This window comes from Penicillium citrinum (assembly GCF_028827155.1).
Source record: "Penicillium citrinum strain IBT 23319 chromosome Unknown utg000008l:1.0-2707905.0:1.0-2709502.0, whole genome shotgun sequence".
NCBI lineage: Eukaryota > Fungi > Ascomycota > Eurotiomycetes > Eurotiales > Aspergillaceae > Penicillium > Penicillium citrinum.
Genome location: NW_026622693.1, coordinates 784,162 through 797,767, shown reverse-complemented (window position 1 = coordinate 797,767; position 13,606 = coordinate 784,162). Strand labels below are relative to the sequence as shown.

Sequence of the window (13,606 nt, the reverse complement as noted above, 5' to 3'; positions counted from 1 at the left end):
AAACAGAAACAGAATGCGATAAGAAGAGGAAAAATTCTCGATAACTTTTTTTTTTCCGCCCGAGACTCAGTTCGGAAGGCGGTCAGACTTCCACCCCCCGTTTGGACCGCGGAGAGGGCGGGCTCCTCCAAAGACAACAACATCTTCTTGTTCAGCACAAGACAGCTCCAACAACGCCATGGCAGTCGATAGACGCATGGTCGGTGTGTTTGGCGCCGCCTTTGTGCTGCGACTGCTCCTCATTTGTGTATTTCCATCTTTGCCAGATCTACTAACTGGTCGAGTGGAGGTATCGACCCCAGTCAATAGCTTCAAGCGATGTGAGTCGAGAACTAAACGAAGCACAATTGTATGTTTTTGCGTGGCTAATTTAGGGGTCTCATAGTGCAAGAAGGATTGTATCTCTATATTCGCAATGTATCACCTTATGATGGTGGGGTCTTTCACCAGGTACGTTGATACTTGAGGGGTGCGATGCAATACCTCCTCGATGAACTAACAATTGTAATGCAGGCACCTCTTCTCCTCCCTCTGTTCTCTCTCCTGCCCGACATCCACAACAATCCAATTCCGACTGCGATATTTTATTTTCTGGTGGACTTAATGAATGCTTATGCCTTGGTGACCATCTCGGAGTCGGGGCAATCCATTCAAAGTCGATTCCACTCTGCCGTTCGGAAACATGTGCGGTGGGACGGGGTGTCTGTCGCGGCTTGGTACGCTCCTTGGGCCTAAGAATCGGCTTTGGAATCTTTTACTAATCAAGAAATAGGTTTCTCTTCAATCCCTTTACAATTGCCACCTGTTTAGCGCGTTCGACGAGCGTATTCACGACCTCCGGAATTCTATTCGCTGTATCCAATGCCGTTGGTGGAAATAGTATCAATGCGATGCTCGCCCTTGGTCTTGCTTCCTACCTCTCGCTTTATCCTGCGCTCTTATTTATTCCGCTTGTTCTCCTGTGCTACGATCGAGTACATCAAACTTCCAAGCAACCACCAACGGCCGCTTTCTACATCTTGCAACACGCGGGGATATTGCTAGCAAGTGTTGCAGGGCTACTTGCATTGTCCTACCTCATCACTGGGAACTTCTGGGAGTTCATGTCAGCAACATATGGATTCCACTTGTTGGTCCCTGACTTGACCCCCAATGTCGGTTTGTGGTGGTACTTCTTCATTGAGATGTTCGACTCGTTCCGCGAGTTCTTCCTCGGTGTATTCTGGCTTCATTTGGCCAGCTATGTTGGAGGTCTCACTACACGGTTAAGACGACAGCCGTTATTTGTCATTGCATCGTTACTCGGTGTCTTTGCCATCTTTAAGCCTTACCCCAGTATTTCTGACGCATCTCTATACTTTGCCATGCTACCTTTATATCGCCATCTTTTCCCTTGTGAGTCTATCATTGCAAATGCAAATCTAATATCCTGTCGTACTAAGTTTGCCCAGTGATGCGATACACATTTTTCGCCATCTCTGCCATCCTCTACTCGAGTCTCCTCGGCCCAGCCTTCTACCACCTCTGGATCTACGCTGGATCAGGCAATGCCAATTTCTTCTATGCCATCACCCTTGTCTGGAGTCTTGGTCTTTCCATTTTACTGGCAGACAGCATCTTCTCTGCTCTACGTGATGAATGGGAGCAAGATCACCCAGACAAACAAGGCGCCGAAATCAAACAAGTGTAATGTATAACTGAACAACTGCATGATAGCGCAACATTCTATTATTATCCTTTCATATCATCAAGACGAAGGTCAATATCACTTCAACACCTTTGACAAAATCTCATAATCATACTCCTTAACCGTCCCATTTCGCAACGTCCTCGCTGGCGGCGAATTCTCATCAACCTCATACCCACCTTTCTTATAAAACTCCCTCGCACCCTTATTCGACTTGAAAACAGTCAACATAGCCTTTTCCAATCCAATCAATTTCCCAATCCCCTCCATTTGACCCATCAATAGAACCCCTAGTCCCTTACCCCTCGCCATGGATGATAAATGAATCTCATAGCAATAAATAACCTCCTTCCCATCTTCATACGTAACCATAAACGACAAGAACCCGAGAATCCGTCCATCCTCAGAGGGAAATGCTTCACCTCGCACATTTTCACCCTTGGCCGTTGATTCCAAGGTTGATCCACTTGGCTCTGTATCGGTCCCTGACTCTGACTCTAACCCTGGGCCTGAACTCGGCCCGTCGGATATGCGGCCGGTTTCTCGCGTGCCCCGCACAAGTAGGTACTTCATATCGGGCAATTTCATTTCTTTGCGCTTTTTCAAACGTGACCATCCGATTCCAGACGCGGCGTATGCGGAGCCGGAGGTCTCTTCTATCAGATCGAGACATGCTTCCAAATCTGATGGTGGGATGGTTGCCGCGGAGTAGACGGCCAGCGGGGGTATTTGAACCTCCGTATTTGTCGTTTTTGTAGTTGTATCTGTCTCATTGTTGCTTTCTGTGCTTACAGATAGTGGTTTCACGTATAGTGAAATGAATTCGTTGATGGGAAGTGCATTGGTGCGTTCGACGAGTGGGAGGTCTGGTGTATCTGTTAGACGCGTTTAGGATTCTATAGATGGGATTGACTAGGCTGATGGATGTGGGATATCTCGATGGTTCATCCTGGAATCTACCATATGATACTAGGAGGTAAAGTGTTCGGGATTGTGTTTTATGTGGACTATACTTGACTCACTTTTGCTGGACTGCACGCGTCGTGTTGGAGTGTCGGATCGACGTGCTTTGTTTTTGGTAACGCGGCCTTCTTTTGTAGCTGGCATTTGTAATCTTCAATGTGGCAATGGCCAATTTATGCGATATTCATCCTAGTCTAGGAGATATTGGTTTGCAACTAAATTCAGGGGCGCTTCTTGATCAATAAATAGTAGCTGTGTGTAGGATGTGATGCGGCGGGGTTGTTTGATGTTCAAGTGCGGACGTCGGAAAGGTCCAAGTTGAACGCAACAGGAATTTCATTCTCAACTGATTCAATCAAAATTGTGTGCCAATTATATTTCATTGACTAAATGCTTTGTCATATCGTACTTGCGTCATCTGCTATTTAATTTCTAGCTTTTTTTCCCGTTTTCTTTCTTTTTTCCCGTGTTGTTGACTCGGCAGTGAGGTGGCCACTGGGGAACTTCGTATACTATTAGCTCTGCTACTTCATCACAGTAATCTGGTCATCATCTAATATATGGCGTGTGATACTGCTATACTACCACCTGCAGTGCACGTACTAATAGAATTTGAGTTGAAGCATTATGTACACAGTATAATTGCCATCTGATGTTATCATTCGCATCCTAGATAGAGTAAAACCGGCAGTACCTCAACAATCACACTTCAACAGATCCTACTAAACACTCAACTCAGCTAAGAGGTTTCCCTCAACTTAGCAGCATGTTCTTCAGCACGCCTCTCAGCCTCCGTAGCGCCCAATTCCCCAAAGACATCAATTCCCCAACGGAAAGGGTAATTGTACCGCTCGTTCTTATCAAGTTTGTTCAAAGCCTCGAACTCAGCATCAGGAATAACAAAGTCTAGCAAGGACCACCCATTAGCATACCACCCCCTTCTAACTCAAAGCCAGATATAAACGGGTGGAACTTGGAAACTCACCCTGGAAGTTGCTCTCAATCCGAGATGCAGTGACACTCTTAGGCAAAACAGAGGAACCACGCTGGACAGCCCAAGAAATTAATAGAATGGCAGGATCCTTGTTCAACTTCTTAGCGACTTCTACGACCGTCGGATCATCGACAACACTGTGGTTCTGAATTAGCTCAGGTACTCAAGAGGGATGGGTGGATCACTTTACCGAGGGAGGTTGTAGATGTTGTTTCCTAACGGGCTGTATGCAACAGGGAGAATATTCTGTCATGAGTAAGCAATCTAGTAAATAGAGCTATAAAAAAAAAGCCCCGTTTTGAAAGAGGCATCTGAATCCACTCACGTTGTCCTTCAGGTATTTGAAAAGCTCCGGCTGAAGAAGGTATGGATGAGCCTCGATCTGGTTCACAGCCGGTGGAATCTTCGCAGTCTTCAATAGATTCTTTGTTGCCTGGATCGTAAAATTACTAATTCCAATACTCCGGATTTTCTTCTCCTGAACAAATTTCTCCAGAACAGCCCAGGTATCAGAGACCGGGACATCGGCTATTTGGAAGCGCTTCGTGACTGGGTCCGTCGGGGTGAGGGTTTCATTAGTGTGGGCGAAAGCGACGGGCCAGTGGATCTATTCGATGGTTAATTTTATGTTTTTTCACCTCGCATTGGTTGAATTAGAGAGGATTGCGCGTACGAGGTACAAATCCAGATAATCAGTCTGAAGATCTGCGAGGGTTTTGTTGAGAGCTTCCTCGACGTGGTCTGGATGGTGATGGGTATTCCACAGTTTACTGGTGATCTAGCTCAGTAATAAAGTATTAGTTAGATTATCGATAGAAGTCTTTGAGGCTTTCCACTACTCACGAAGATCTGTTCACGAGGTACGCCGGATTTCTTCCAGCCGTTTCCAACCTCGTTCTCGTTTTGATAACATGCTGCCGCATCTATATGACGGTATCCCTTACGAAGAGCAGTTTCAACGGCATTTTCGACTTCATGGGGCTTGGAGAGCTATAAATTTGTTGTAGTTAGCTTAGTCTAATTACATTTTCTGGTAGTTATTCGAATCAAATACCCAAGTACCCAGACCAACAGCCGGGATTTCATAGCCAGAATTCAACTTGAAAGTGCGGCCCAAAGACATAATGATTAAGAGAAATAATTGAATTGAGATATTCAGTATCAAAGAAAAGCTCCTTGAGTATTATCCTGATACTATGAAATACTTTCACTTGAATATCCGAGGGGTCCTGGCGCGTATTTATGTCTGCCCCTCGATTTTTACCCCTCCTCATCCACGCGGATCGGAAATCCAATACTTTCTCGCGCCGATACGCGATCCGTCGATATCGTGCTTATTCCGGGCCGCTCTACCATAAAGCTCGTAATAATTATCTTGTGGGTTAACATGATATGAGTGATATTAGCTCTGTATTGCACAATGCCGGCCCCTCTGTGGAGACGTCGGTAGTAGCAGTATTTCACTGTTTATTGGAGCAATATGGATTATGGCGAGGTTATCTAGACGAAGTGCAGATGATAGATACTAATGAGTTGGATTTGGCTTATGGCCTCATTATGAAGGCTATGATATAGTTAGTCTAAGCCTCTGCCTCAACTTAAGACTAACTCAAGGTGTCGCTCAAATGACAGCGCTATCCTACAAACACTTGAACGACAACCTCATTGCTCCACCCACTATCCAGCTTCATAGCCTTCCAAGCCGCAAGGACATCAATTGCAAGCACATTCGCATTTTCTCCACCTATCTTCCAGACCGTCTTGGGTGGAATGGCGCGTCCAAGGATCATCACCATGAAGTCTCGACCAATATCCAGATCCACAAGGTTAGAAAAATAAACGCCAAGCGTCCCCAGTGCTTTCAAATGTATATCAAATCGCAGGCGACCATTTTCCACGAGGAAGATGTCTGAGCTTACCACTGCAGCTGCGCCTGTCATTTTACCTAGCAAGCCCAGAACCGCGACATTTGTAAGGGTGCCCACGGAGGTAGTACTGTGGTTCTTGGTACTGCCCTTCAGAGAGAACGAGTAGGTTGGGTAAGCGGTGAGAATCTCCCACCCTTTATCCTGTAAGATGACAGAGACAAGGGAGTTATCGTCAAAGCAGTAAGTCCGCTCAATGACCTTGCCACTGGTATGGGCGCGTACGATATACTGGCCATCGGTGTCATTGTGAATACCCGGGAAATCTAGCAATGAAACAATGCAGGTTGCCTCCGTGGATTTCAGATTAAACAGGCCTATTATTCCACTGCCGGTTTTTGCCCAGCCTGTATAACTGCCGATTCGTAGAATTTGCCCCTCATTATAGTCATTGTAGACGTCGATTGTGCGACCTACGACACTAGGTCGTAGAATCACAGTATTATCTTGTACAGTCGGTGCTGTCATTTGATTGAGGAGATCGATGTCATGCTTCTCAGGCTCATCGGTGATATATACCGGTCCTCCGGAGATACAACGTGCAGCTGCATGATAGGAGGCGTAGGGGTGCTGAGTTTGGAACATATCCCAATCCGGAAGAACATTCAAATACCGTGTCAATAATGAGTTGTGTGCATTGCAAAATATATGCCATGGATGTGAGGACGGGACTTCGGGGAAGAAATCGTCGGAGTTTCGAAGTGGAATGGTTGGCTTGTTGTTTGGTAATTGTGAATGGAACATTATTTGGGGAACGAGAGACATGCAAGATATCGATCGGGCATTGAATTGTTTGAGAGCTGCAATTGACCATGCATCTTGGTATGCGACAGTAAATCTCTTGCGGTCATCTGGGTTTTCTAGAAGATCAAGGAAGAACTGGGCATCTGCCTTGACAGAATCAACGCCGACAGAATTAAGGTAGCTGTAAAATTCCTCGTATAAACGTTGAATGTCATCAGGATCGATAGCGAGGATCTTCCCTTCGGAATTATTTTTTGCAATTGGGCCGTTTGGACTGGGATCTTTGATGTTCACCTCCTTCGTCTTGAATTTTCGAGCAAGTTCACCGTCGGGGCTGATTCCACCCCAGTAGCCAAACAAAGCATGCCATACCGCGACGTGCTGAATATTAGGGTATTTATGGCGGATATCATCTATCGTTCGTTTGAGGCCACGAGGAAACGCTTTTGAGTTGGCTTCAAATCGCTGCCATCGTCTTTTGAACTGAGATTCGCCCTCGTTGTCAACACTCTGCCAGTTGTCGTCGATGATGATATTAGATATGCTGATACCATGCGACTTCAGAGATTCCAATGCACGAAAGATTTTATGTTCAGTCAATTCTTGTCCCAGTCCATTGTAAGTGCAGTATGTCAGCCCATCAAACCATTCCGCCAGCCATTGTATCTTAGGGTCTTTTTCCACAAATACAATATCGTCTCCTAGCGGAGAAACTGGAGATGGCTCCTCCCAATCGCTCATAGACGATTCTGAAAATGGTTTTACCACTTTCCGCGATTCATATATGAGGGCACTCATGGCGACCTCGAAATCCTCTGCAAGAGCAGCCAGTACTTGAAATTGGGCGGATTCCGTGTTGTCGTTCCGGGCTTTGATCACAACCTCACCCTCATGGCCGGACTGGAATATGGTCAAAACATCGTTCACGCCTGAAACGGCGAGAAGTACAAGATTCAAGCCATCCTTACGCAGAAAGGAGATCAAAATTGCATCTTCCGTTAAATGGAACTGCTCTTTACCATGGCGCGGACCTAGCCATGGACTCCAAACGCGTACTAACGAGAAATTTTTCGCCGTGAATGAAGGAGTCCCGAGGACAAGCGATGTAATTCCCGAAGTTTCATTCGAAGCAGCAACTGCTTCTCCGGATACTGACCATAGCAGAGAACCAGGGGCCTCACTAGCGCGTGACTCGACTTGGACATCTTGGGAGAGATTGTCGATATACTTTGCGAGCTCGTCCTTTCCCACTCGAAAGGGATAACAAGAGGATAACACCTTTCCAATATAGGACGAACAAGGACCGAAAACAATTTCTCCATCTTTAACCGAATGATGTTGATTTATCCATTGCCACTCAGTATCCGGGCTAGTTCGAAAGCGCACAGTGAATTGCGCATGGCCGCCATCAGATGGAAGTTCAACTTGATTTGTGAAGATATGGCGATAATATGTATATTCCTCGTCCTTATTATTCAGCAGCGGCGCATGATGTGCATTCGTTTTGTGCAGGGGAAGTGCTTCCCATTCTGAGGTCGAGATATTATGCCAAATCTGTACCTCCCAGGGTTGATCTGGTAATGATATGCTTGATTCAATGACAACCGTGAAAGGTATCTATTTCAGTATTTAGTATAAGCCCAGTGAGTCTATGGTCTAAGAAAACATACCGAATTGTCATCCTTATCAGATCGTAATTTCCTCTTGGTCTTTGGGAAACAGTATACCTGTCCCAAGGGTGGGTAGCAGGTCACACGAGCGAACAGACTCATCTGAGCCGGGGATACAAAAGTCGCAGTCCGATCTATTTCTTTCTTGTGTTCATTAGGTCCAAGTATGGGGAAAGTCGAGGTATTTCTGTCAAACTGCAGCTGCATTATCGGACAAGAGGGGTAAGTCCCCCAAGAACTCGGGTGCAGGGATTAGCTGTAGCTAGCCGAATAAGCGTTGGGGGTTGGGAAGTCGTCTAAAAAAGATTCCGATGGTGTTCAAGTTGGGGAGGACAAATGAGAAATGAGAAAGAGAAAGGTGGAAGTTGAGGAAGACAAGCAGCTGCTGATCTCGTGATGTTCCACCCCGCCTCGTGCAGCCACTTCAACTTCTACTTTTCATCCTTAACTATATAAATGACTGATAAGAATTGCTTTATTTCTTATATTGTTTGTACTCTGCTTCCTATCCTTGTTCCTTGATTATTTGAATTACATTTTTAGTTGATTTTGATGGTCAACTTGCCAAAGTGCTTCTGTACTCTGCTTCCTATCCTTGTTCCTTGATTATTTGAATTACATTTTTAGTTGATTTTGATAGTCAACTTGCCAAAGTGCTTCTGGGCCCACTATTTGATGGTTAGCATTTCTCTGCGTCGACTTCTTCCAGGAAATATTTCAAGAGCCACGTACCATGTACTCATATGCATCACGAGTCTCAGCAAGAGTGAAGACCTTCTCATCCACCACGGGGTGAATGTTGTTGGCTTCAATAGCCCGAATCATATCGCGCATCAGCTCCTTACTGCCAACATAGACACCACGAACAGTGCAGATGTTGCTCAGAGTATCCAGGATGCTAGGCTGCTGGCTTGGGTCGACACCACCCAAGAAGCCAATAATGCTAATGACTCCCTCGAACTTGATAGCCTTGAAGCTCTGCTTCAAAGTACCAGATCCACCAACTTCAATGATGTGGTCCACACCCGCAGCCTCGGGAGTTAACTTGCGAGCAGTCTCGCCCCAGTTCGGGTCAGTCTTATAGTTGATGATATGGTCGGCGCCCAGCTGCTTAAGCGTCGCGGCCTTTTGGTCGGAAGATGTCGTGGCGATCACAGTCGCGCCCGCGGCCTTTGCAAACTATGTCCCGGGGTTCTGATCAGCCAGTGTTCCAATTGTCCGCAGAAGAAATTGAAGATCATTTACCTGTAAAGCGAAGATGCTCACACCGCCAGTTCCTTGCACCAAAACAACTTGGCCAGGCTTCAATGGCTTCAGGCCGTACAACGCGTTCCAGCTTGTGAGAGCGGCGCAAGTCAGAGTGCTGTTTTCAACGGGCGAGAGATTCTTTGCGGCCTTGACCAGACCCTTCTCGCCGAAAACGCCATATTCGCGAAGAGTGCCATCGAGAGCACCACCCAGTCCAGTATGTGAGGCAGGAATGTCGACTGCACCATATTGGTGACCTTGGTTAAAGAGCGTTGCGACTTGGTCACCCTTCTTGAACTCGGTGACCTTGGAACCGACTTCGACGACTTCACCGGCACCATCGGAGGCCGGAATTACGGGGAATGCGCACGGGAAAGGATATTTGCCCTAGAAGAAGTTCTCAATTCAAAGTGCCCTTTGCTTGTTTAGGCTTTTCAAAGTCATATCAATCATACCTTTGGGATAATCAGGTCACGGTAGTTCAGCGAGGCAGCGTGGAGCTTCACGAGAACCTCGCTCTCACCGACAGTTGGGACAGGTGCGTCTTTGAAAACAAGGCCGTCGAAATCATTGTCCTTGTCCTCGACAACCCACTGCTTCATAGTTGATGGAGCCATTATTCTGACAAGTCAAATCTAGGAATTCTGAGAGATGAGGAAAGAATATCAAGGTGAATTAAGAAGTGTAATGCGGAAGTGGTGGAAAGATGGAGGGGCATCAACTATATAACGCCGGATTGACGTAAAACGATCCCCACCCTTGTGACGGGACGATTATTAAACTCAAGTCGGGCGAAGATGGACCCGTTTTCGGAAACATTTGAATTTGCTGATCAATCGGCGTCTTTCGAGTTCAATTCGAAGGTCTGGACCCATACCAAAAGGTGATTCTTGTCTGCGGTGATTTACATGGTGACGTCAGATAATAAAGTGTGAAGACTATCTCGGAATTTGATTACAGCAACTATTGATATGCCGAAGTATACTATGTACTAATTACTAGTATGATCATATCAGAAATGATGTTAGTAGAAAGATAATTGTATTGTTGTAGCTGAGATCTTTCGGTCTTTGATTGTTGATTTCTCGGATCTACGGAGTATCGGGGTTTGATGAAGAACCTTAATGTGAGCATAGAATATACTACTCTTTTAGTTAAAGAGAACTGCAAGTTGCACTTCCCTCTTAACTAGAGATTCGAAATAGTGGAATGTCACTTTGAAAAAAATGACATGCGCAAGATAGTATTATACCAACGTGCCTGAAGCTAGATTGACAAGACCATCAAAATAATAGAAGGGGTGAAGTGAAGCTCCTCAGAATTAAAACTCGGTGGTTTAGTTACTTTGGTTAGTGACTTGAGTTTTTAAGTGAGTAGAGTGCCACCATGGATATTTTTTTCAGGGTAAAGTAGTGAATATGATAGAAAAAGAAAACAATTTCAAATATTTTACATACTCTGAATATATCGAATATCTTGATACTTCTGAATGTGTCGAATATTTGAATCTTCGAAGAATTTCATTGCTCTTGCTGATACCGGATTAACCATATCCCGGCTCATCGCAACAATCCCCGAGCTTCACATCAATTCCCGCCGTTGAGAAAAGCTACTCAGAACAGATTCCCAACTTATTCCACTCAATCGGTCTCATGCGACCTCAGTCGGCGCCTCTTGCACGCGCGACATGTCGCAGTGCCCGTGCTCCCCGCACGATACTATGCGGAGCACGTAACTTCGGCGCAGCATCACAAACAAACCCACTCGGAAACGAAACACACCGTCCGGCGCTATTCTTTCGGCAGTCGGAGTGCTCGCCCCAACAGAAGAGGTTCATTACGCAGCAATGGTTGAAGCGCGTGCAAGATGGGAAAGATGAATGGGCTCGTCATGCGAAGGAGATTAAGGATGGCAAGAGGAAGAGCTTTGCTGCGCATTTGGAGGAACGTGGTCTGATTCACGATGTTGTTGGGTATGTTTTGAGATTCGAGATTGATCGTACCCTGTGTCATTTATGACTTGGAGAAAATTCGTGCTAATTTCGATGTCTTCGCTTTAGCGAACGCGAGTTGCTCCACCAAGTATTCACCGAGAAGAGAGCTGGTATCTACGTTGGCATCGATCCTACAGCACCCTCCATGCACGTCGGACATATGTTACCTTTCATGGTCTTGGCTTGGGGATATGTTTGGGGTCTACCCGTTACCTTTTTGGTGAGTATTGCGGCGTAACTGAGGTTGATTCATGAGAGGTGGACTAATGTATGATAACAGCTGGGCGGTGCCACATCTCGAGTCGGTGACCCAACAGGCCGATTAAAGGGTCGCGAACAAGTGCACTCCTCAATTCGCAAGGCAAATATGGCCAGTATGCATATGCAATTGAAGAAGTTGGGTACGAGCATTGAGCACTATGGCAGGAGACATGGATATCAGAAACAAGCTATTTGGAGACGAGCGTTGGTCAACAATAATACATGGTGGAACGCAATGCCTTTCATCGAAGTTCTCCGCGATCTGGGCGCTTTTGTCAGACTTGGACCTATGCTTGGTCGTGACACGTGAGTTTATATTGGATCATCTGGTTGCTTCGTTCAGTACTAACTTTCCTTTCGATGTTCAGAGTTAAGAATCGCATGAGCCAAGGCGATGGAATGTCCTTTGCTGAGTTCTCCTACCCTCTTCTTCAGGGGTGGGACTGGTGGAAGCTGTTCCAGAATGGTACCCAAGTCCAAGTGGGTGGATCTGATCAATACGGAAATATCCTTTTCGGCATGGAGGCTGTCAAGTCAGTCAGCCGCAACACTGCCAATGAGCAAGTCCGCAATCCCTTAGACTCGGAGCTTGATCGTCCCATTGGCTTCACAACGCCGCTCTTGACAGCCCCATCTGGCGAGAAGTTTGGAAAGTCCGCTGGAAACGCTATCTGGCTTGACAAGGATATGACCTCCACATTCGAGCTTTACCAGGTAGGACCCCTTTCTTCAATCTCAAGCTCAATCCCATTATCTCCGTTGCAAGCTAACATGTCTAGTTCTTTGTTCGCACCCCTGATGACTCTGTGGAACGTTACTTGAAACTATTCACTTTCATCCCTCTGCCTGAGATTGCTTCCATCATGGCGGAGCAAAACGCAGACCCTTCTAAGCGCATTGCTCAACACAAGCTAGCCTACGAGTTCGTGGAGTTGGTCCATGGCAAAGAGGAGGCCGATGCTGTCGCTCTGCAGCACCGCCAGCTCTTCCGGCCTCGAGCTTCAACTGGTGAACCCTCACCGATGCCTCGTACACCAGGTCAAACTGGCAACCCGCAGTCTCCTCTGGCCGGCATGACAACTCCTCAATCCGGAAATCGATATGCTTCTCAGACCAACTTTGCCAACATGCCTAATGTCAAAGTGACTCTTCCCCGTTCCCTTGTCTACAACCAGACATTCAACAAAGTGCTTTGGTCTGCTGGTCTCGTCTCCTCTAAGGGTGAAGGTCATCGCGTCATCGTGAACAACGGTGCTTACGTGGGAAGTCGTCCTGGAGACAGTGGCCCAATGTCAGACGACCTTACCTTCACTCCTATTCGAGTTTGGACTGCGGATAAAACTCAGGAGTTTGTTTTGGACAATGATCTCCTGATGTTGAAGTTGGGCAAATGGAAATTCAAGATGGTCCAGATTATCAGCGACGAGGATTTCCGGGCTCAAGGTCTGACCGCACCAGGCTGGGAAGAGGCTTCGGCTGAGCCGGCTGAACCAAGCGAGTCAAGTGAGGACAAGGCTTCTTCTAACTGAAGCACGGAATTTCGTTGATTCCATCGCATCTCCCCTTTTTTTTCACCTGTATTATGATATTGTAAAATAAAGCATTTGTATAATAAAGCGTCGTGTGGATCGTTCACCAACACTTCAAATGGCTCTTGTTCAAGCTCACCCAGTAGCAGAACAAACAGTGGCTTAGCCTGAGATAACTAACTACACTACAGTAGCACTGTAGTAACCATGGATCACTAGAACCTTGAACTATCAATCCTTGGATTATTTCGATCGCTCCCCCCTTCTATATTTAATACTGCTAGAAAGAGTAGAGAACAAAAATAACTCAATGATCTAATAACAAAATAATTTGAAAAGAACAAAGGACGAAATTCAAGACCCCCCCACTAAAAGCAGATCAACGGCGTACTCCGTACCAGGCACCGAACTTTCAGCCCTACACGGATAATCGGAGTCAACTCAAGATCCTATTCCTTAAAAATATGGAGAAAAACAAGAATTCAAGCAATCGCAATCCCAGCCAGCCCCGCAAAACGCGAGATTAAACCCACGTAAGAGAAACACTCTCGACGAATCCGCAGGGCGCATCTTGTCTTTGCCCTACAATCGG

General features: G+C 46.2%; 6 protein-coding genes across 6 annotated transcripts; 2 read left to right on the top strand and 4 right to left on the bottom strand.

The window, feature by feature from the left end:
* Positions 1-178: 178 nt before the first annotated feature.
* N7469_008735 (GPI-anchored transamidase subunit GAB1) lies at positions 179-1,690 on the top strand (the record flags this gene model as incomplete). Its single annotated transcript, XM_056647653.1, has 5 exons — positions 179-320; positions 386-450; positions 514-716; positions 773-1,395; positions 1,452-1,690. 5 exons carry the CDS (start codon positions 179-181, stop codon positions 1,688-1,690), a joined length of 1,272 nt encoding a protein of 423 aa, XP_056497418.1.
* A 75-nt stretch (positions 1,691-1,765) lies between these two features.
* N7469_008734 (N-terminal L-serine N(alpha)-acetyltransferase NAT4) lies at positions 1,766-2,794 on the bottom strand (the record flags this gene model as incomplete). The annotated part of the gene is made up of 2 exons (XM_056647652.1): positions 1,766-2,553; positions 2,710-2,794. The coding sequence occupies 2 exons, from the start codon at positions 2,792-2,794 to the stop codon at positions 1,766-1,768; spliced, it is 873 nt and encodes a 290-aa protein (XP_056497417.1).
* A 595-nt stretch (positions 2,795-3,389) lies between these two features.
* N7469_008733 (uncharacterized protein) lies at positions 3,390-4,767 on the bottom strand (the record flags this gene model as incomplete). Its single annotated transcript, XM_056647651.1, has 7 exons — positions 3,390-3,556; positions 3,597-3,781; positions 3,835-3,890; positions 3,970-4,251; positions 4,318-4,422; positions 4,488-4,634; positions 4,699-4,767. 7 exons carry the CDS (start codon positions 4,765-4,767, stop codon positions 3,390-3,392), a joined length of 1,011 nt encoding a protein of 336 aa, XP_056497416.1.
* Positions 4,768-5,278: 511 nt separating this feature from the next.
* Positions 5,279-8,190, bottom strand: N7469_008732 (putative raffinose synthase protein Sip1; the record flags this gene model as incomplete). Its single annotated transcript, XM_056647650.1, has 2 exons — positions 5,279-7,930; positions 7,984-8,190. The coding sequence occupies 2 exons, from the start codon at positions 8,188-8,190 to the stop codon at positions 5,279-5,281; spliced, it is 2,859 nt and encodes a 952-aa protein (XP_056497415.1).
* A 416-nt stretch (positions 8,191-8,606) lies between these two features.
* N7469_008731 (zinc-dependent alcohol dehydrogenase family protein) lies at positions 8,607-9,848 on the bottom strand (the record flags this gene model as incomplete). Its single annotated transcript, XM_056647649.1, has 4 exons — positions 8,607-8,651; positions 8,716-9,162; positions 9,229-9,618; positions 9,687-9,848. 4 exons carry the CDS (start codon positions 9,846-9,848, stop codon positions 8,607-8,609), a joined length of 1,044 nt encoding a protein of 347 aa, XP_056497414.1.
* Positions 9,849-10,883: 1,035 nt separating this feature from the next.
* N7469_008730 (tyrosine--tRNA ligase MSY1) lies at positions 10,884-13,014 on the top strand (the record flags this gene model as incomplete). The annotated part of the gene is made up of 5 exons (XM_056647648.1): positions 10,884-11,203; positions 11,291-11,444; positions 11,505-11,791; positions 11,854-12,199; positions 12,265-13,014. The coding sequence occupies 5 exons, from the start codon at positions 10,884-10,886 to the stop codon at positions 13,012-13,014; spliced, it is 1,857 nt and encodes a 618-aa protein (XP_056497413.1).
* Between the last annotated feature and the right edge of the window lie 592 nt (positions 13,015-13,606).